This window comes from Nelusetta ayraudi, unplaced genomic scaffold (assembly GCF_046127955.1).
Source record: "Nelusetta ayraudi isolate G7.1 ecotype Tasmania unplaced genomic scaffold, CSIRO-AGI_Nayr_v1 ptg000005l, whole genome shotgun sequence".
In the NCBI taxonomy this organism is placed as follows: Eukaryota; Metazoa; Chordata; class Actinopteri; order Tetraodontiformes; family Monacanthidae; genus Nelusetta; species Nelusetta ayraudi.
Window position 1 is genome coordinate 1,599,657 of NW_027466055.1, and position 20,517 is coordinate 1,620,173.

The 20,517-nt window shown below is 41.7% G+C and overlaps 2 protein-coding genes across 5 annotated transcripts; one reads left to right on the forward strand and one right to left on the reverse strand.

Moving 5' to 3' along the window:
- Nucleotides 1–10,107: 10,107 nt before the first annotated feature.
- LOC142902712 (BTB/POZ domain-containing protein 1-like) lies at nucleotides 10,108–15,122 on the reverse strand. Of its 2 annotated transcripts, none has more exons than XM_076048063.1 (8): nucleotides 14,689–15,122; nucleotides 13,635–13,791; nucleotides 12,471–12,576; nucleotides 12,170–12,367; nucleotides 11,848–11,977; nucleotides 11,682–11,769; nucleotides 10,787–10,933; nucleotides 10,108–10,681 (listed from the first exon to the last, which is right to left on the reverse strand). In XM_076048063.1, the coding sequence occupies exons 1-8, from the start codon at nucleotides 15,120–15,122 to the stop codon at nucleotides 10,523–10,525; spliced, it is 1,419 nt and encodes a 472-aa protein (XP_075904178.1). In that variant the 3' UTR covers nucleotides 10,108–10,522. The 2 variants fall into 2 exon arrangements, with proteins under 2 accessions (XP_075904178.1, XP_075904170.1); XM_076048055.1 differs by having other exon boundaries at nucleotides 11,848–12,040.
- Nucleotides 15,039–20,385, forward strand: LOC142902724 (transmembrane 6 superfamily member 1-like). Of its 3 annotated transcripts, none has more exons than XM_076048084.1 (10): nucleotides 15,039–15,180; nucleotides 16,711–16,758; nucleotides 16,946–17,047; nucleotides 17,131–17,230; nucleotides 17,322–17,404; nucleotides 17,515–17,633; nucleotides 18,066–18,170; nucleotides 18,244–18,336; nucleotides 18,419–18,538; nucleotides 19,784–20,385. In XM_076048084.1, exons 4-10 carry the CDS (start codon nucleotides 17,160–17,162, stop codon nucleotides 19,970–19,972), a joined length of 780 nt encoding a protein of 259 aa, XP_075904199.1. In that variant the 5' UTR covers nucleotides 15,039–15,180; nucleotides 16,711–16,758; nucleotides 16,946–17,047; nucleotides 17,131–17,159; the 3' UTR covers nucleotides 19,973–20,385. The 3 variants fall into 3 exon arrangements, with proteins under 3 accessions (XP_075904199.1, XP_075904208.1, XP_075904191.1); XM_076048076.1 differs by lacking the exon at nucleotides 15,039–15,180 and adding an exon at nucleotides 16,156–16,510 and having other exon boundaries at nucleotides 16,655–16,758; XM_076048093.1 differs by lacking the exon at nucleotides 16,711–16,758 and having other exon boundaries at nucleotides 15,048–15,180.
- The last annotated feature ends 132 nt before the right edge of the window (nucleotides 20,386–20,517 follow it).

Sequence of the window (20,517 nt, forward strand, 5' to 3'; positions counted from 1 at the left end):
CGACTTTTTTTTTGTGCCCTCCAACAAACAGAAAAAATAGCTGGGATCAGCCGCTTAATTACGTTCAGGTGCGCGCGCCCCCGGAACCGTAAATACGAATATTTGTTGTTCCGGGGGGGAAGTATTTCAGAGACGTACTAGAAGTTCATTCCTCAGCACAACGATATATTTCTGTGGATATATAATTACGTGTAAGTGTATTGCAAAATGTAATTATATAGTCTATAAAATGTTTATACCCATCTAGTATTTGTAAGCGATGTTACGTATAGCTGTGTATGCGTACTAACTTTGATCTACAGTCGGTAATCTAAACCCCAGTAGACCCCACCAGTTGTTGCGGTTCCATTGGGATGTTGCTCGAGATGCAGGGGCCAAATTTTTCACTGTAAAATCCACCTGCAAATGTAATTAAATACGTACGTAACCGATAAAGTTATATATACATATTGTGCTGATATTTGCAATTGCTGTCGCAGTATGGGTGAGTCCACGGAAACCATTCAGGAATACGAGGAGCTCTTCGCCCACCGATACACCTCAGAAGATCATGAGTATCAACAGTATCGGAGCCGACCAGCGGATCTTCCTCCTATAGTCGAGGACTGGAGGAGCCGTGGAGGAGGAAACCATCGAGGCAGGGACAATAGGTAACACTTGCCAGATCGAATCCATACCTACACTCATTTATGTCATAATTTTCTTGATAGCGACACTAATGGCGAGTCAGTGGTGATAAGCGTAGCATTATTTGGTCCCAATTCACGCAGAAATAAAATATTTCTATTTTGTTTTACCATGCAAATTAGAAAGTTGAGTGGTTTCACACAACGGCTGCCTTTCATTCCGTATCATCAGTAGTGACAGGAAAGGTATGAGAACAGAAATAATGTGTGGTGCAGAGACAGTGACACAACAAAGATCTGATCAGAAAAGACGAGAGATGGAGCTGGTGAGTGACCAGGAGTGAGTACATTAGAGGCACAGCACTCACTCGCTGATGTTTTAGAGATAAATTCAGAGAGGCCAGACGGAGATGGTTTGGTCAGGATAGTAGAAGGATGCTGAGGCCCAGAGGAAGACCAAAGAGGAAGATCTGAAGAAGAGGAGTCAGAGGATTTGGTTAGATGGAGGCAGATGATTGGCTGTTGTGACTCCTCAATGGAACAGTGGAAAGGAAGACAAGATGTGTATATTGATACTGTAGGTTATAACCAGTTGTTATCTGTTTTTTGTACTTTTGGTCTGGCTTTCCATTTACTGTGACTATTTACTCCTTGCCCCCAAAAATAATGAGCAGCAGAGCTGGCTGAGGGAGAGGCGTGGAGATGATCTAATCCAGTAGTGTCATTGCAACAGTGAGCAATGTGACACGCTCAGATATTCCGTTTCATGTCGACCAAATGATCATAAATGTTGCCTAAAATATGCAAGTTGCATATTTACCTTTATGTGTAGCTGAGCTCCCTGCATTCTTTGTATATGTTGGCTGTAATGTGTGCATTAATACTGGTTCATATCGGTCTCTGTTTAGGTTCCAGGACCGTCGAGGACGTGGGTGGGGTGGAGGCCAGGGTTGGAGCAGAGGCCAGGGTCGGGAAGGAGACCACCGGGGTTGGGAAGGAGACCGGGGCTGGAGAGGGGGCTTCCACGGGCAGCATCACGGGCAGCATCACGGGCAGCATCATGGTCATGACAGGGAGCGAGACAGGGAGCGAGACAGGGAGCGAGACAGGGAGCGAGACAGGGAGCGAGACAGAGAGCGAGACAGAGAGCGAGACAGAGACAGAGAGCGAGACAGGCACTCCGGCCAAAGAAGTGGCCCTCCTCCAGGTCCTCCAAACTCCTCTCAGGGATACGGCTCTCATCCCCAGAGGCCTCATTATGACCGCTACTGATCTCTTTAATCTCCAAGACTTTCTCAGTATTCATACTATCCAGGCTTGTACCGTCCTCTTTAGCGCCACTATAGGCAAAGGACAGCAGCAGGAGGGAGGGGAGAGGGAGGGGAAGTGGGGGAGGGGACAGACAGACAGAGGGAGAGAGAATGAGTTGTTGCCATAGTCTTAGCTCATAGTCAATATTTTGGTATATTAATTGAAATGTAATAACAGAAGGTACATTGTTTGAATATCAGGAAATGAAATGGTGAATACTCAGAAGTAATAATACAATTCATGAGCGTCCTGAACTTGAAAGGGTTGTAACTATTTTTTTTAGCTTGCTCTACATTGTTTTGGACTATAATCATTTTGAACTTTGATCTCCTATCAATGGAGATGGAATTAGAAAGGACACACTTGCAGTTTTCTCAAGGAAGTTTTTTTCTGTATGTCTGGTAATTGAAATCTTTTTAATAATTTAGTCATGTAAACTGATGATCTAACTTAAACACCTATGATTTTCTTTGGTGCTCTATCCAGGTTTTAATGAGTGTTATGAATTACAACACAGTATTGTTAAATGCAGTTAATAACAATTGTCCACTGAGTTTGCTGTCTCCTCACCATTTTCAAACAGTATGAAGCGGACAATAAACTTGTATTTGTAAGTTGTGCTTTCTTCTTTTGGACGTAATGGGGCCGTGGTTTCAGTGGAGCAAAGGTTTATCACTTAATGTGGCAGTTTTGTTGTCATGTACCACCAGTAAGAAGCAGTATAAGAATTTGAAACCAATATTTATTGTTAGAATCCCATTCTAATGCACCTGCAATGGCCAAGTCACCATTGTTCTATTTGGGAGAACTAAGAATTGGCTCTATTAAAATTGTCATTGCCTCTGTCATATCTCCAAGCTTTAAATTCCAGTTTAGAACGTCAAGATCGTCCACTTTTTAAAGATTTCTTTTTTAAAAAAAAAGAATGTCTAAATTGTTCTGTATGTGGAACAGCATTAAAAGACCCAGAAAGAAAAGACAGAAATATTTATGTTCATCATGAATACATGATCACGACGTTCCTCATCGGTTCTGTCGTGTGTAGTTCAATGCCTGATGATGTCAGCCTCGCCTGTGCATCTTTGTCCATTCACAGCAGCTAATAATAAATAAAGCAACAAATGGTATCTGTGGGACACACTGGCCTACTCTACTAACACACCACAAGAATCACTCTGTCTGTGTCCTATTGCCTTGGTGATGATACGCAGTGGTGTCTATTTGCAGCCCTGACAAAATAGGGTTAACAGTTCATTTGGACTTCAGCAGTGCAATCAGCTGTGATGACAGGGGGTGGGGGCAGTGTGTGTGTGTGTGCCCGCGCGCGTGTGTGTTCTGGGGTGGGGGTGCTGAAACTTGCACTCAGCAGGGGAAGCTGCTATTACCACTGTAATCAGTTACCGCATCCTAGAGTGCTGCATTTATTTATGCAAGGGGTGCACATGCTAGGTAGACACACTCATTCAGTTGGATGGAATTTAGTTACTGGCATTATTTTACATTTTTCACAGAACAAAAAAAAATCCTGAATCTAAATCTCGAGCTGGAATTGGACCAAAGTGATTTTTGTTGAAGTTACATTTTCCCTTTATTTTGTTTGTTGGATCATTACTAAGAAAACAAGGATTTAAGACAGCAGGCAACGTTTTTGCATCAGACTATTGCTGATGAGGGCACAACTGCAGGTCTCTAAATTATTGAAAAATGGCATGCCGGGAACGTACACGTATTTCCGTATTCTGAAAGTTAACTAGAAACATCAGCCAGAACATTTCGTTTTTGTAAATTGTTGCGTATTTTTCTGATTCAGTCATCTTGGTTGTGTCAGCTTGTACAAGTCGTTGAGCCTTTCTGTTCGAGTATTAATTCCAGCTCTGTTTGGAAAGTAGTGGGTGCACACCAATCTATTATTTTTATGTATCAATCTGTGATGAACTGGGTAGAACCTGCCTTTGCACCATGACAGCTTTGATAGAATCAAATGATGAATAGTCATGCACATTATTCTAAACTACTTCCTGTTCATTGCTCTTTAAGTAAATGTTGTCTGGTTTTGAAAACCCTGCCACTATTGCAGCATGGGCACGACACTGTACATGAAACAGCAGCTTCTCACCTTCGCCACAACTGAGCCCCAGCAGCTATCCTCCAGTGGGGGGGCTGAGTTGATCTCGGCTGACCTGACCCATTCAGTCGGGTTCTCCTGAGTTCTCCTTATTTCCCTCAGGCTGTGGGTTTGCAGTAGGTTTAATTTTGTTACTACTGTCGCACAACACGTTGGTGCCCTGTGGGGATCGTAAAGATTTTTCCAACTCAAACTCTTCTTACAGTTCAGTGCTCACGGAGACCAAAACAAATTGGAAGTTCTCCAGAGGGATCTTGAAATTTCACTCTCACACTTTCCGTCATTCTGTTTTGGAAGGTCATTACTGTCCTTTACAGTAAGTATTTACTAGTGTTACTGCGATGTATGTGCTCAATCTTTGCCCACGTGATCTTGAGTCGCTATCTGAGCGACAGAATTTTAGGCAGATTGAATTATTTCGATGAAGCAAAAAGCTTACTTAGCTTTCTGATTGCGGGCTCCTTTGCTTGCATCCAGTTACTACCCTACCTGTTATTCATTCACTCAACTCCTCACACAAATGGAGCACAGAATATTCACATTTTGGGGTGATACTGTTATCCTATTTTTTTAACATATAATTTTAGGGGATCAGCATCATTTCCGAGCGTCCATTTACGATGTGGTGGCGACAAACTCCAAATGCCCTTTCATTCAAATCCATTTCCTGTTCCAGTTTAATTATTAATTTGTTCATGTGTAAGAATGGTTAGAGAGAATTTACACACCCACACCCACACACACACACACACACAGGGACCAGTGAGAGTCTGCCGGCTTGTCGGGCTTCATGTGGCCTGTTTGAGACAATGCAATGTGACAGCACTGGAGACAGTGTGCTGGGGGCCATGTCCTTGATGATGAACTCATCCACTACAATCACCCTTCTATCCCAGCCATGCAATTGCACACACGCACGCACACACACACACAGACACACACGCACACGCACGCTTGTGTGCTGCATCCTTACAGCTTCCCCACCAACACAGTCACACACGCACATGCACTCAAACAACACAACCCCCAGCCCCCGCAGCACTTGGCGACCTACATCTGGTGTTGGAGAGTGTGCAGGGGGGGGCTGGCGGGGAGGGAGGTGGGGGGGTGCTTGGCTCGGCCTGAGCCAGCCTGCCCCCAGCAGACAGCGGGGAGGGTTCATGTAGCTCGTGACGTGTTTGACTGGCAGACAACTTTTGCCCTGCTCAATCTATTGAAATAAGCGACCCCGGGCTTTGTAGGGTGCATACAGATTCGTGCACTATAGTGCACTGTAGTGCCCCGTCACGTGAACTCACACGTGCAGTCAGTGTGAGCGCACACTCACGCTATAAAAACCGGGAGCAGAGCCTTAAAAAAAAAATTCCTGCATCCGATGTGGCTTTGTGACATCTTGGCCTCCTCCTCATCCGGCGTCCGGCGGCCACGCTCTATAAGCTAATCATGTGGTAGCTCAGGTCATCCATGTAAAGAGAGTGAGCACTGAGGGCAGCTTGTTAGCCTGATTATGTGTGGGGGAATCCACAGAGGCTGGCTTCATGACTTCTCATTATCGAAGGGTTGGATCCCTTCCTTAATTATAAAAACAAAAACACTAAGCAAAAAAAGTAGAATGCAACTCCTGCATCCCTGTGTTGGTAGAATTGATCCTCAGACGTGATGTTTCGGTTACTGACATTTTGGTGACATTTTTCCCCCAGTGTGTCTCCTGATATAGTCATAAACAGGGCTGATTGTGATAACACACACACACACACACACACACACACAAAGTGATGATTGTCAGTAAACAGTTTGAAATTGGCCAAAGGCTGCATGGTTTCTGATATGTATCTGGTATGTTTTGTGTGTGTGTGTGTGTGTGTGTGTGTGTGTGTGTGTGTGTGTGTGTGTGTGTGTGTGCGGACAAAACCCTAGTTAGAACTCGGTCGTCACAGAAAGGTATCTTGTTCAGCTATTGACAGCATCTGCAACTGTACAATAGATAGAAATAAAGTATATGTTGACATTTGAAATAGTAGCTTCTTCTTTTCTTATGTGGCAGAGACACAATGGATTTTTGCAAATACCTGACAGTTAGGGCTCTTCTGTCTTCCTCAGAGGCGCCATCCAGATGTCATGTGGTGACGTGCTTTATCAGCTGGTGTTACTGCGTGACATCTGGATGATCATGGTTCTATGGAAGATGGACGATCCTGTCGGCACTGTTAGGTATTTGCAAAAACCCATCTGGTGTGCCACATAAGAAAAAGAAAAACGGTGTAACCGTTGTGTAATGCGTAAGTGTCGAATAAACTGAACTGATGGGAGAAGATCGGACCGGCTCGAAATTATTCCTCAGAAATCTCAGGAAATATCCACTTGTGAAGAAATAAATGAAAATAATTGAAAGCATAATGAGGAATGGCACAGAAATATGCTCTGAATAATAAGACATGACACAAGATATTGGTCAGTAATGTTTTGCGGTTTGTTTTTCGTCGCAGATAGATGTTTTAATCATATTGTCAGCACAAAATATATTAAATGTGTGCTTTCGTTCCTTTTGGGAGCTATAGCGTCAGAGAAGTGAAAAATGAGCCGTTTCAGCAGAAGCACAGAGGCTTAACAGCCAGCAGCTCCGCAGGATAGACGCCTGCTCTCAGTGCCATTCGCACTATTCGCATAAAAATTCACTCACATTTACAATTAAAATTACAGATTGCATTACTCCTACCAGCTGGGCAGTCAAACACACACCTACCTACACAGTCATCTCTGCAGGTTGCTGCTGTGCTGCGCTCGTACATACCCAGATGGCTCCTACACCTGAATGTTCCCTATGAATGTTCCCAAAATGTATAACAGACACTGGGAATGTGTTGTGGTAACTGATGCGTGTAAATTAACCAGATGTTGCCGCTTAATTAGTCTGACCAACAGCAGGTAATAGTTGAACACTCAAGTCACATTTCTATTTAGCTCATTTACAGGCCAATTCAATTGAGCTGTCAGGAACATTCAGGGTCCTAAAAATGCAGCAAATAATGCAAACGAAGTGAACAATGTGAGGAGCAAAGGGAGGCGCTTTACGTCATGGCACGCTCACTGCTATTCAAAGCCAATGGCAGCATAAGAGTGCAGGTTTATTTTTAAACACAGGCAATGTCAGGCATGAATGAAGACTTAAGAGAGCGGTGCCACATGAAAGGAGCCGAAGCTCACTTTAATGTGACTTTTTGTAAACATACAATCATCCGTCCTCATAAACAGCATCTTGCCTCACTCTTGGTTGAACTTTGAGCACATAACACGGAATCAGAGTTGCAAGTTTTAAATTCCCTTTGTCATTTTCATAACCTTTGAATTTTTAGCATCTAAATCTGCCTAATAATCCACATTTCATATTTTGTTCTGTAGATTATGCACAACAATATGACATTTTGTGGATGTTAGGAACTAACAATGCGTTAATTTTACAATGACATGAGGAAATTAATGTTACCTCATCTATTCGTATACGTACTAACTGGAACTAACTGGACGGTTTGGCTGCTTTGACAGTAATGCTAACAGGACAAACTGCAGTGAAAGAAATCGGGGGATTATTTTTCCTCATATGAGATGAAGTCTGGCTGTGCGACTTTATTCCAAAGGCTAAAGTCAAACCAAATGGTTGTCAACAACAGAAGAGGCTTAACGCTACTTCTCTGCTATCACTGCAAAGGTGCTTTTAGAAAAACAAGCCATCTTACAGCGAGTCACTCATACTGGCCCACTTGGATGGACAAAAAGGCAACACATAATCTACTTATGCTTGCGAGGAGGCATTTCCACTAACTATTATATTTTGTCTCTTCAGTGACAGTGGGGTTCAAGCACTCCTCGGTCGCTCTGAGCATTAACGGGAGATTTTACAAAGCTTGTTTTTGGAATCCCTCAGGACTCACAACACATCACACAGTCTGAGAGGACTGCGAGTCTCAGGGTTTTCACTGTTTTGTGTCTGGTGGGTGGTGAGACGTGTCTGGGATGGATTTTCTTGGCTCACTCTGTTCCACAGGCTGTCTGATGTGGGCAGTAAGGAGCAGGAGAAGCTCTGAGGTCACTATGACTCACCTGATAGCCTGCATGGATCACTCTTCTCATCAAAGCCCACTCGCCACCGTCTAAAGTGGCTGCATTCCATGAAGTGGACGGAAGAATTGAGCAGTTACAGGGAGATTTTATATCTGTGATAGAAACAATCTATAACATTCATTTGTGCGAGCACAAAAACGCACATTTCAATTGTAACTACTGGAGTGTGTTTTCAGTGCAATGTTAAAGGGATTTTAAATCCTCGCAATATGTAAAGAACCTGGGCGTTGTTTTTGATTCTGAGCTCACCTTTGTTCCACACATAAAAAATATTACAAAGATAGGTTTTTACCATCTAAAGAATATAGCCAGAATCTGCCCGTTCCTCTCTCAGGCCAACACGGAGTTGCTAATGCATGCTTTTATTTCCTGTAGATTAGATTACTGCAATGCCCTGCTCTCTGGTCTTCCAAAAAAGAGTGTTTACAGTCTACAATTACTCCAAAACTCAGCCGCTCGTGTCCTGACTAGGACTAGAGGAAGGGAACACATTGCACCGGTTTTAAAGTCGCTGCATTGGTTCCCCGTCTGCTTCAGGATTGATTTTAAGGTTCTCTTATTAGTTTTTAAATGTCTTAACGGTCTCGGCCCTCGCGGAACCTGAGGTCTTCTGGCACTGGCCTGTTAACTGTTCCCCGAGTCAAAACCAAAACCCATGGTGAGGCTTCTTTCAGCCATTACGGCCCTACTCGGTGGAACAGCCTGCCAGAGAGCCTCAGGGCCGCAGAGACTGTTGATATTTTTAAGGGGAGGCTCAAGACGTACCTTTTTAACCTGGCGTTTAACTAATTTATTTTACTCTTCTCTCTCTTATTCCACTAATTTTATGCTGTTTTACTATTTTTATGCCTTTTATGTACCTTCAATTGATTTTTTTTTATAATGGTTGCCCATTTTTATGCCACTGTTTCAAAACTTTATTTTTATGTATTTATTTTATTTCTCATTATGATTATTCTCCCCTTTTATACTTTTAGTGCCAGTGTTTCCTCATGGGGGCCCCTCCACGCTGGGAGCTACGCCTGGTCTGCCCATAGGGGCGCTGCAGATCATGGTGCCTCCTTGTGTGGACGGCTCCCCATAGTGGCCTTTCCTCATCCGATCCTTCAGTGCCAAGCCATTTTATCTAATGTCTGTGTGAATTTGGGGGCGGGCGTTTGTCTGTGTGCATTGGTGGGGAGGGGTGGGTCCATATGGGGTGTGGGGAAGGGCAGTGTTCTTATTATTATGATTATCTTTCTTTGTTTTGTTTTGTTTTATGTTGTTAAGCACTGTGTGTTGCACAGGTTGTATGAGCAGTGCTGTACAAATAAAGTTTATTATTATTTATTATTAAAGCACAGTCCTGTTGTGGAAAGTGTAGGAGTTTTCCCAGCTGTCATCCAAAAAATGAAATGAAATAGCTTTAATCAACATTAAATTGTTTCTTTTAAATATTAGATATATTTAAATTGCACCCTTATATTCCCTTTCCCTCTAGAACACCTTATCAATATCTATGATTGCATCTATTGTTACAATATATATATTTTTGAGAGAATATTAACAGTAATTTTCTCTGTAACTCTACTCTTCCAGATCAGTAGCTGACATAAAATAATGCAAGAATCTAATTATACAAATGCAATGTGAGGATTAAATCAGTGGTTTCCAGCAAGAGACATCAACGGTTTTTGTTTCAAAAATGCTCGAATTCTTCAGGGATGTGTGAACCTGAAGCAGTTCATCAGTCTTCGCTACATTCACTTCCAGGCAGATGGGTGGATGGCTGTAGTCTACCTGACATCCAGGAAAGAGAACGACTAAAGACTGCGACCTTCTCAAAGAAACAGTAAAATGTCTATCGATAGAAATATTGTGGTTGAGTTCTGATCCCATTTCACAGAAAATGTTGCGAAAGAGAGACTCAAAATAGTAGAGTATCCGTTTCTTCTTTTCACATTTTAATGATGTGCTAAGCAAACACAAGGTCATAAATTACAACAGGTACCACAGACAGCGTAACATAACACACACATTAAAATGCAAAGCCAACGTCCTTGATGATGCGTTCAAAATATACAGAAAGATCAAATGGTGGCGCACTGTGGTCGTCTGACTGGCTACAATACAAAGCTAGTGTTCAGATCATTTACATGGTGTATTTTGTTGAGAGAAATAAACAAAGTGTTATCAGACCAGCGCTGAAGCTTTGCTTCATTTACACATTCCCCATCATGGCTGTACACTACTATATACAAAAAGACATTTGCATATATTTACACAAAGACACACATTCTTTAATCCAAAAGTTGATGAGGCACTACTTCTGTCTTCAACAGTCACATCTCCACCGTCCAGTCTAGGTATAGTAGATGATCTCGGGAATCTGCCCGTCCTCTACGGACGTACCGTTGTTGTTTCCAGGGGAGCTGAAGAACAAAAAGGTTGTCTTGGTTCCCAACGCCGACTCCTGTGTCACCTTCTTCAAGCCTTTAGTGCCGTAATGGGAGTCGGGTCCCTGAGGTTAAAAAAAATGGAAGGGCAGGAGAACAGATTACTCACCCCAGAGTGATTAATGCCATTTAGGACAAGTTGTTAACAAAAAGAGAAGGTTGTGACTGACCTTTAAGGTGGCGCATGCAGTGTAGCTGACATTGGGCAGGATTTCCACAGGTTCTTTGAACATCACTCTGAAGGTGGTCGCTGTGCCGTCACAGCTAAAACCTGTGTCATTTTGCCCCAGGGTGATACGTTTGTCACTCTCTAAGATCTGAGGGACAGGCCAGACAGAAAAAGGTCTTTAGTCTGCTTTGACATGAATCCCATGTGAAAGTTCAATTCAGTTTGGTTAAGAAAAAAATGTTTAAAATAAAAATAATAATAATTAAATATATGACATTCTAATCATTTTTCTGACGATGGCAAATGTTAGAAAATCTGCAAATTACAGCTACTAAACTGGTTAGCATGCAGAGAGATGTTAATGTTATTGCTGTCGTTAACGTTACATTACACATAACTTCAAAAATGATGATTGGGAGAAACAGATTGTGTGATGGAGACACATTTGCTGAAAATGCTATCACAAAGTGAACACTAATCTCGCACCATCCCTGCCGCCTTTCCGGTTCGCCCATAATGTGCGGCTGATTGCAATACATATGTTAAATATGTATACAATGTACACAATGTGCTGACAGCTGAAGGAACCCAAACATTTCCTGGTTTTCTTTCATGAAAAAAAAAAAAAAAAAAATCACAAATCTTAAATCTGGTATAAATTTGCCAAGTTGTAGACTGCTTTATTATCATTATTATTATTACTTACTCACTGTTCTAGTTTCTAACGTCTACACCACTTTTTAATGGTGCAATAGTGCCATCTCTTGACCAACGCGACAGTTTACCCATTGATATGGATTTATGGAAATGCATTCATTTGCATTCCTTTGCTGCTGCAGTTGCTTTTTATTTTATTTTTTATTTATTAGAGCAGAAAGCAGTTGAAAAGATGTTACCTGTATGTTGACCTGGTAGTCAGTGGGTCCATGTATTGAACCATACAAGCCAAACCCCACTATGGAAATTCTTCTGTTTACATTAAATCTGGAGAGAGGAGAGACGAGAAATCAGACAGAGCTTCCATTTAGTCGCCGTGACGCCTGCGGACGACGGCTGCCTCACCTGATTCTGTCGCTCGTACCACTGTACCCCCATCGACTCTCAACCTGCTGGAACCTATGAATGCTGCACTCCTCCCCCCTGAGGCAGCAGCGTGGCCTGTCAATGTAGTCGACCCGTGGTTTGGGGTTTACTGTAAAGTGTAAAAACAGATTTACCACCTCCCGATCGTACAATATTCCAGACTGGGCAGGCCCTGTTGCACAAGAAAGAATATCAAGCTTGTTTCTGTGGTTTGAGTTGTACACCAACATGATGCTTAGAGAAAAATAAGCTGGACACGTTAATACAGTGCAGCCAAAGAAAGAACGTGCAAACCACATACCAGCCGCAAACTCTTCAACAGTCATGAGCGGGAAGCGGATGAGTGGCAGGGCTTTACCCAGAACCTTCTGTTTGTTCTCTGAGGTAGGGGGAAGCTGTTGCCTGTAACACTCGGCCTCAGCCCAGCGGACCACTGCCCCAAACAGCCGGTTCTCCCGGATACTGAGCGTGTCTCTCTGCAGGACTGCGCACAAAGTGTCTACGCAGATGAAGAAGAACAGACGATATTCACAACGATATATTAGCAGGAAACGAATGGGAAGAGAAGAAAAGAACACATTAGTACAGGAGCACTAACATACCGAGGTCAATGTCGGTGAAACCCTCTGCATTTATTGCATCAGCAGTGCTTTTGTCTATGATGTCCAAGCAAAGGCTTGCGAGTTGAGGCTCATCAAATAGTCTAGCCTGGAACATGAAGAAATGAAAGGACACATCAAGTATCTACATGAGTTCTGGTCGGATCAAAAACAAAGTCACACAACTTCCTCTGATCTGATTACAACTTCAATCAGATCAGCCAAAATTTAATGATCATAATCGAGTCTGCGTTTATTTTCCAATAATTACACCTACTGGTGCAATGTCAGACATGCAACACAAAACATTTTTGATAACTGCATAAATAAAAACCCTCATGTTTGCTTCTTTGTGTATTGAAGCCAACCAGTGAAATAAGAAAAACATGAACATCTAGACTTAAAAGGTGTGTAAATAAAGCATCATGACCTTAACTGGCAGCACAAGCATCAAGCATGTAAATGAAATTCAAAAGACTGAATATCACTGACGCAAAGGGAGCAGCAGCCCTGCCAGGATGTGTTCCCCCCCACCCGTTTCTAGATTTGTTCAGGTACGACACGTGTTCAGTCAGAAATCAGCTTATCATGCAGCAGCCAGCAGCAGAACAAACCGCTGCAGAAACCAAAAATAGAGCAGCTAATGTCATCAGAACCAACGGCTGGAAGCTGCTCCGGTGTGGACACTAAGGATGACAAATCTTCCGCTGTGTGGTCAGCTATGATAGCATTAGTTTTTTTGTCCCTTAAAATATTGTGGGTGACCGTATCATAGAGGCACTTTTATTTTTTTGGAAAATATTAAAACTATATTTTCTCGGTCTCTCTTGCGAGAGGGAGACTTATTATTTATTTGGGATGACAAAGAACGACATGGCAAAAAGTAAATACTAAGAACACTTGCTAAAGCGTTGGAGGTTGAGATGCTCCATTAGTAGAATTACACAAAAGAAATAGATAGCTCAAGTTTTAATGTGGCAACACAATGCAATAAAGGACATGTTTACAGTGATTTGCAGTAATGCTCAGGTTTTTTTTTCCTTCACAACGAACCAACTTTTCTGCATCCCTCCATCAGACTCCAAGTGTAGCTGTGTTGGGCGAGCAGCCTCAGCAGGTTGTTGGATGTCAGGAAGACAAAGCTGAAGACCAATGTGCTGACATTACCTGAGTGAGGAGCATGAATGCATTGTCAGCTCTGAGGTGCTTGGTTAAGAAGTCCACACAGCGACCCTCCAGAGCAGGGACTGCATACTTTTTGGCTGTATACAGAGTCGTCATCACAGTTTCAGGACCAATGTGGACCTCGTCAGAATACAGGAACCTGTACGCACAAAACAAAAACCATAGTTGTTAAGGTTGACTCATAGCATTTTAGGTTGACAAAATTTCTAATTTATTAGAGTGGTGGTGGGATAACATTTACCGGCGTGTTAAGGCTAACACTGATTCACCTCTCACTGTTATTTGTATTTCTACATATTAAGAAGACAATGAAAGCAATAGATATACAAAGAACCTCCACCATTAGGTGTGTTTGTGCAAAGACAATCCTTTAATGAAATTGTTCTTTCAAGTAAGTTTAACAGAAAAACGCACTTTCAGTGGTTGTGGAATCTTGCTTTGTCTGTTCACAAAATGTGGCATATTCATAACTTAACCTGGCAGTTCTGAATCATGCAAGATTTGCTTTACCACTGTTTTATTTATTTTTTAAATTTTTTTAGTAATAATGCCTAATTGCACTATTGGTTTTCTGTTGCTGTTCCTTGCCTCTGCACAACTGACTGCCTTTTGGACATTTTGCTTGTTTGTTTGTTCTGTTTTAATTCATTAAGACTCTATCTATCTATCTATCTATCTATCTATGAACACAGTCCTGGAAATCAGCCCTTTGTGAAGTTACAAAGGCAACCAATGCACGTCCCACTTCAGCACCAGTCAGGTGATATTTTCTTTGTGAACTCTGATCGTACAGCTGCTTCCAGTGGCTCGTGGTGAAAATCACAGTCACAGCAGAAGCAATAACCTAATTATGACCCTTTTAATGCAGATTATTATTCTTTTCCGATGATCTCCGATTTCTCTCTGGTGTAGTTTTCAAATGCGCTTGTGCTGTGAAGCGGGACTCAATAAGGGAAGTGCAGGATATTTCATGAACACACGACCCCCAAATGTGGGTCAACGTAGATCTTTGGTCCCCGTATGATGAAGAGCTCACCTGAGCAGGGCGAGGAAGGCGGCGGGTTCCACGTCAGGCAACTCGATTTCCGTTGAGGTTGTAGCCATGCCGCCGTTAAACATGGCATCGAACACGGCGCTGCCGGCGGCCAAGACGAATTTATGGGCTGGTATCCTCTGGGCCTGTCTGCCTTTCCCGACGATGAACCTGACGTCACTGAGCAGCTCGTTGTTGAAGAGAAAAGCAAAGCGCTCCTTCAGGGAGCTTTTCGTCGCCTGCCAGTTGTACATGGGCTCCCGGTGAAGGCCGAGTACGGGCGGCGAGGCGCCGGCTGCCGGAGCAGGACCGGAGGCTGGCATGTTGGCGAGCACCGCCGCTCCAGACTGAGACTGTGCCGGGTTGGATGCTGCCTCCTGACCGTCATGGTTGGACGCCAAGCCGCCGCTGCCGCCGCCCCTGCTCCCGGTCGCCATTACACCGAACTCGTGTATGTATTCTGACTGGATTTCAACAACGAACCTCAGACCACAGGTGCATAATCCACTTTATGTGATGTAAATGTTCTAAGTGGCGTCCATTTCAGCAGACGCCATCGCTGTTTGCAGCTCAGTTGCTAGCTAGCCAGCCAGCGTCGTCTGTTGTTCAGGAGCGATGACATATGCGCATGCGTCCTTCGAACCGTTTTTTTTTTCTCCAAAGACTTTATTGATACATCAAAAGCATAAAAACACGACAGAGGCGAAACAAACTGAAAACACTCAAGATCAAAAATGGTTTAAGTATTGAAGTGATACATCCCTTAATTTGATGGATTCGATTCAATAATACATTAAGCAAATATGTACATAAAAAGATGAATACATATAAAGTTTTACAATAGAATCACACGAATTACACGACTGGAAGAAAAATGAAACGTTCTTGAATTAGGAGCGGCTAGAAACAGAATGTGTGTGTTTTCACGTTGACAACTAAGGACAACCGCAGAAATTCAAGATTTAAAAAGTCACTAATCTAAAAGAGAAGACTGTTGCTACGATAATCTCTATTGTAAAGTGTTAAGCACCATACATTAACAGGTATCGCAATTAAATTAATCTAACAGCAGAAATGACGGAGCAGTCTTGAGTTGTTGATATTATTAAAACAAAATATTAAATGGTGTCGAAGACAATTTATGGATTTATAAACAAACGAACCAAACAAATAACCAAACAAATAATCCTGTGTCATTTGTGGGAAAAAAAAATGGTTCCCTAAAAATAGTATGATATACAGGCTGCTGCTGTGTAATAAAACGAAACGACACGTGCTAAATTAGTTATTAGAGTACGTGAGAGCAAGATCACAAAATTGACCACTAGATGTCAGTAGATTCGACTGTTTTGTGGTTTAGGTGTGTCGGCCTCCTCTCTCTCTCTCTCTCTCTCTCTCTCTCTCTCTCTCTCTCTCTCTCTCTCTCTCTCTCACACTCTCTCTCTCTCCTTATCTCTCTGTCTGTCCTCCCCCCCCCGCACTGTCTGTCTGTGTGTTTGTTTGAATGGGGAGTGACAGAGTGAGGGAAAATGAGAAGGACCAGAGCCAGGGGAACAAGACAGATCATGCCCCCCAAGGTGGAGCTACGTTTTAGTTCCTTGTTTTCATTTTTACATTCACTTTAACCTCCTCCCCCCAATTTAAAAAATCTTTTGTTAGGTCCACACGAAGTTTATCTGCGGCTGAACTCAATATTTCCATTTTCGCACAAGATTTGAAATATCTGGTGCACTATGAGCGCGTCTGCAGGAACAGGGGTGTTTGTGTTCTCCTTGATGTCGATTCCAACCTGCTATTTATTTAATTCCCTTATTACTATCAACAGGTAGGTGTGGATCTATTCCTTTCTTTTCATGTTTACAATTTTTATGTGCTATCAATTTTTTATTATTTTATTCATTGTAATGCCTTATATTTTACACAAAAATCACAGTTTCTAACCTATGTGCCCTTATTTACATTGTTATAGTGCAGAAGCTTTTATTTTTGCTGGGTGTACAACAGTCCTCATCCTTGCCATTTCAGCCCGATGTGTGCTTCTAAAGAAGACTCCAGTAGATCCTCTATTCTATGGTAATCTTTCAGATATTTTGTGAAAATGTAGACATTTGTTGTGGTTAAAGTATTCATATTATGAAAGATTAAGGGAGCTAGAGAAATAACTTTTAGAATTTACTTTAATTCACTAATCATGTCATTGTATTACATGTCACATTGTCATTTGGATGATTCAAGTTTTGTTTTTTTTGTCTCTGTACAGTGTTTGGAGTTTACTCATTCCTCTGTGTGGTGAATCTGATTATTGGCCTGGAGCAGGATAACATCATTGATGGATTTGTGACGTTTTACCTCAGAGTGGCAAGTGTTGTGTTTCATGTCCAGTTGGAAGTTGCTTCCGTATGTCTGCGTATGTCTGGTGATATATTTACTCTGCATTTTAGGCAGATCCACATATTAATACAGCACATGGTCACATGATCTCCTATTGGGATGGCTGCTTGCATTATCTAATGTACTTGCTCATGATAGCTGCAATTACTTGGGGGTAAGAGCGCTTTGCCATTTAACTTTGTAGTTTTCAAAGGCTAATGTGTTTGTTTGGCCTTCACAATGGTCGTGTGTCATGTTTTGCACAGGGACAGTTATCGAGCCATTGGACTCTACTGGGTGGGCTCTTTTCTTATGCGTGCCATAGTCTACATTCTTGGCAATGCTGTGGGTAAGAGAGCACACTAAAAATAATGGGATGCTTATAGTTTGTTAAAATGTTGCCCCCTGTAGACCTCCATTGTGAGTTGTCCTTACCAGTTTTGGATGTTCTTTCCTCAGGTAAATATGGGACCCATATTGGCACTCTTTCCCTTTTCCACTTCCTGTATGTCTCAGTGTCTGTCTGGGCCTGCTTCCGCATCTTCGCTCAGCCCATATCACGGGATGTGCAATTGACGGTAAGTCAGAACCCAAACCTGTATTTACGACTAAAAGGTAAGGTCTATCATCCATCCATCCATCCATCCATCCATCCGTCCTTCCATCCATCTATCCATTCATCCATTTTCTATAACCACTTCCTCCTGCACTGAGGGTGCAAATTCAAAAAATGTATATGTTTTTGAATTTATCAAATAAATTCAAAAACATTAATGATATTGAAGAGAACTACACAGAAGCACATCTAACTGTGGACGCCAAACTAGAAAATCTCTCAGCAAATTTCTTTTTAAACAGTCCTTTTCAAACAAATTATTTTGGTACAATATGCAACATGCACGCATACTATTCTACATATTATTCAGCAGGGTGTTTTTTCCATGGACTAGTGCAGTGCCGCAACTATACATGCAATGAAGAGTACTCTTTCAACTGTTCTTCTCTTTCAGAGCACCCAGGAGACTGAAAGAAAAAGTTTCCTCCGCAGACCTGTGGACTTATTGTTTGCTATCTACCTCATCCCTGCTTTTCTTTTTTGTGTTTTCAGAGGCCTGGTAAGAAACCACGGACAAGATAATGAACTGAATCACTGTGATTATGTTTTAATGGTGTTACACTCAATTTTAGACTGTTCTGGACTGTTCCAGTGAGTGGGCCAATGACTACATACAACATTATGAGCCTTACCTGAAGGACCCTTCAGCCTATCCTAAAGTGCAGGTGAAAACATGAACAGCAAGCTTCCAATCTGAAAATGTCCTCTGACAAAAAGTGCAACTTTGTAAATGTGTGTGTTGATCAGATGTTGGTGAGCATGTTGTACTCTGGACCATACTACATCATTACGCTCTATGGCCTGATGGTTCCCGGGTGTGAGTGGATGCCGGACCTGACTCTTGTGCACTCGGGAGCACTGGCACAGGTTAGTTCACAAAGTTGTTTCTCACTATGGCAGTGTACAACTGATAATAATGCATTTGCACTTTCACATTCTATGCTGTGTTCCCTTTCACATTCCTTATTTCGCAAGGTCAAATATTAAACCAATTTTCAGATATTCATATTTGAACCCAAACTCCAATGGTCTAGTTGTGCATAACTGGTTGATACGGACTCATGCAAATATTCTTAGTTTTAAGCTGCTGAAGACTTTAATTTCTGGGTATTTGCTGGACAAGACAGACTTTATTGTTTAAAAATACTACAAATCCTATGTTTACAAATAATATATGTTTTATGCCTTTACATTGTGATGGTTCTTGTATTTCTTTCTTTCATGCTTAACAATACTTTTCATTCAAAGCTTCCCTTTTCCTCTCAGAAGTGCAAAAATGTTTTTCAAAGCAAGGAACAAGCATCGAGCCAACTAGGTTGATGGTTCTTTGAGGTTGGACACACTTGCAGCTTTTCTCTGGAGCGAGTGAGCACAAGTGCAAGCATGAACAGATGTAGTTGGAATTGACTCCACAGACTATATCTGTTTAGATCTAAATATGGAAACTCTGAACCATGATAGGCCATCTTAGCTATTGTGTTTTGAGACGTGAGCTTGTACGCTGTCCTCAGCAGTGGGATAAGGGCAGAAGTTGACCTCGGACCCAAGGGAATGGTGGTATTGGTTGTATTCAGCTGCTCGCACAGGCTATAATTAGCACAGCAGCTGAAAGTCCCTGTTGCTATATATATTAGTCCCTAATCCCTTTAAAACAGATGTCCCTTAGGCCGCTTAATTAATCAATTTGATCCTTTGCATAAGCAATATTTATTCACATGAGGTGCACAATGTACAAAATGCAGTACCAAAATGCTTCAAACATGCATCTTTAAGTCAGCATTAATCATTCATTGACTTTTGTCTTTCATGAAATTAATCTGTTCGTGAAAAAAAAAAGACAATGCAAATTATTAGAATTTACCGTCAGACAAGGGAACCACTTTTCCGTGGAAAAACTTTGTTGTTGACATTATTTTTAAGAGAAAATTATTTTAGAGTTTTAAGCTTTAGTTGGACTGTATTTTAACCCTTTCCAAATCTGTTAGACTAGTATGAAAAAAAAAAAATCACTTGCACAATCTATTGTTAACGATGTGAATTCTAACAAAGTGTTTCTGTTTCATTAGTAATGTTAACAAACTTCTATTTAGTCCTCTAACCTTTTCCTCCCAGGCCCAGTTCTCTCATATTGGGGCTTCTCTTCACACACGGACACCCTTCTCTTACCGAGTGCCTGCTGACAGCCAGCCTGTGTTTTTGCTCGTAAATGTTTTGTATGCTGTGGTGCCTCAGCTTCTTTGCTACCGCTGCCACACGCAGCCTGCCTTCTTTTTGAGGTTGAAAGCAGAAAAAAAAGACTGAATAACAGTTTATAGAAAGGAAGCCCAAATAAAATGTTTTTATGTCTGTATATGTCATTAGCAGTAACTATTTTGCTACTAAAGAGAAGTTGTACTACACTGTGTTTGTAATTTATATTCAGTGGTTTTAAAAATATGACCACAAATTTCAAAAGATCGAAGTTTGTTTCTACAGCAAGCAAATGGCACCAGTGCTTTCCTGCTGTCTGTAAAGTATTCAGACTTAATGGGGCAAAATATTTTCTTGTTGACAGTGTGGTTTCTGTGCTCAGTCCTATTGTGACCAGGTTGTCAAATAAATGTACTTAAATGTGCCTTTTGTAAGTTATACCTATAAAAATGCACATGACGTACAAAAAAATTAACACAGTTGTCTGACAACCTTTGAATAAATAAAGTCTACTTGATAATTAAGCTTCGCTTGTTCTTTTGTAATTGTGCACAGTATTGGAAAAAAGTAATATATCAAATTTTTACACAGCCTGAAATATTGTCATGAAATAATTTTGTACAAATATCTTTTGAAAAGATTTGTTGTTGTTAACA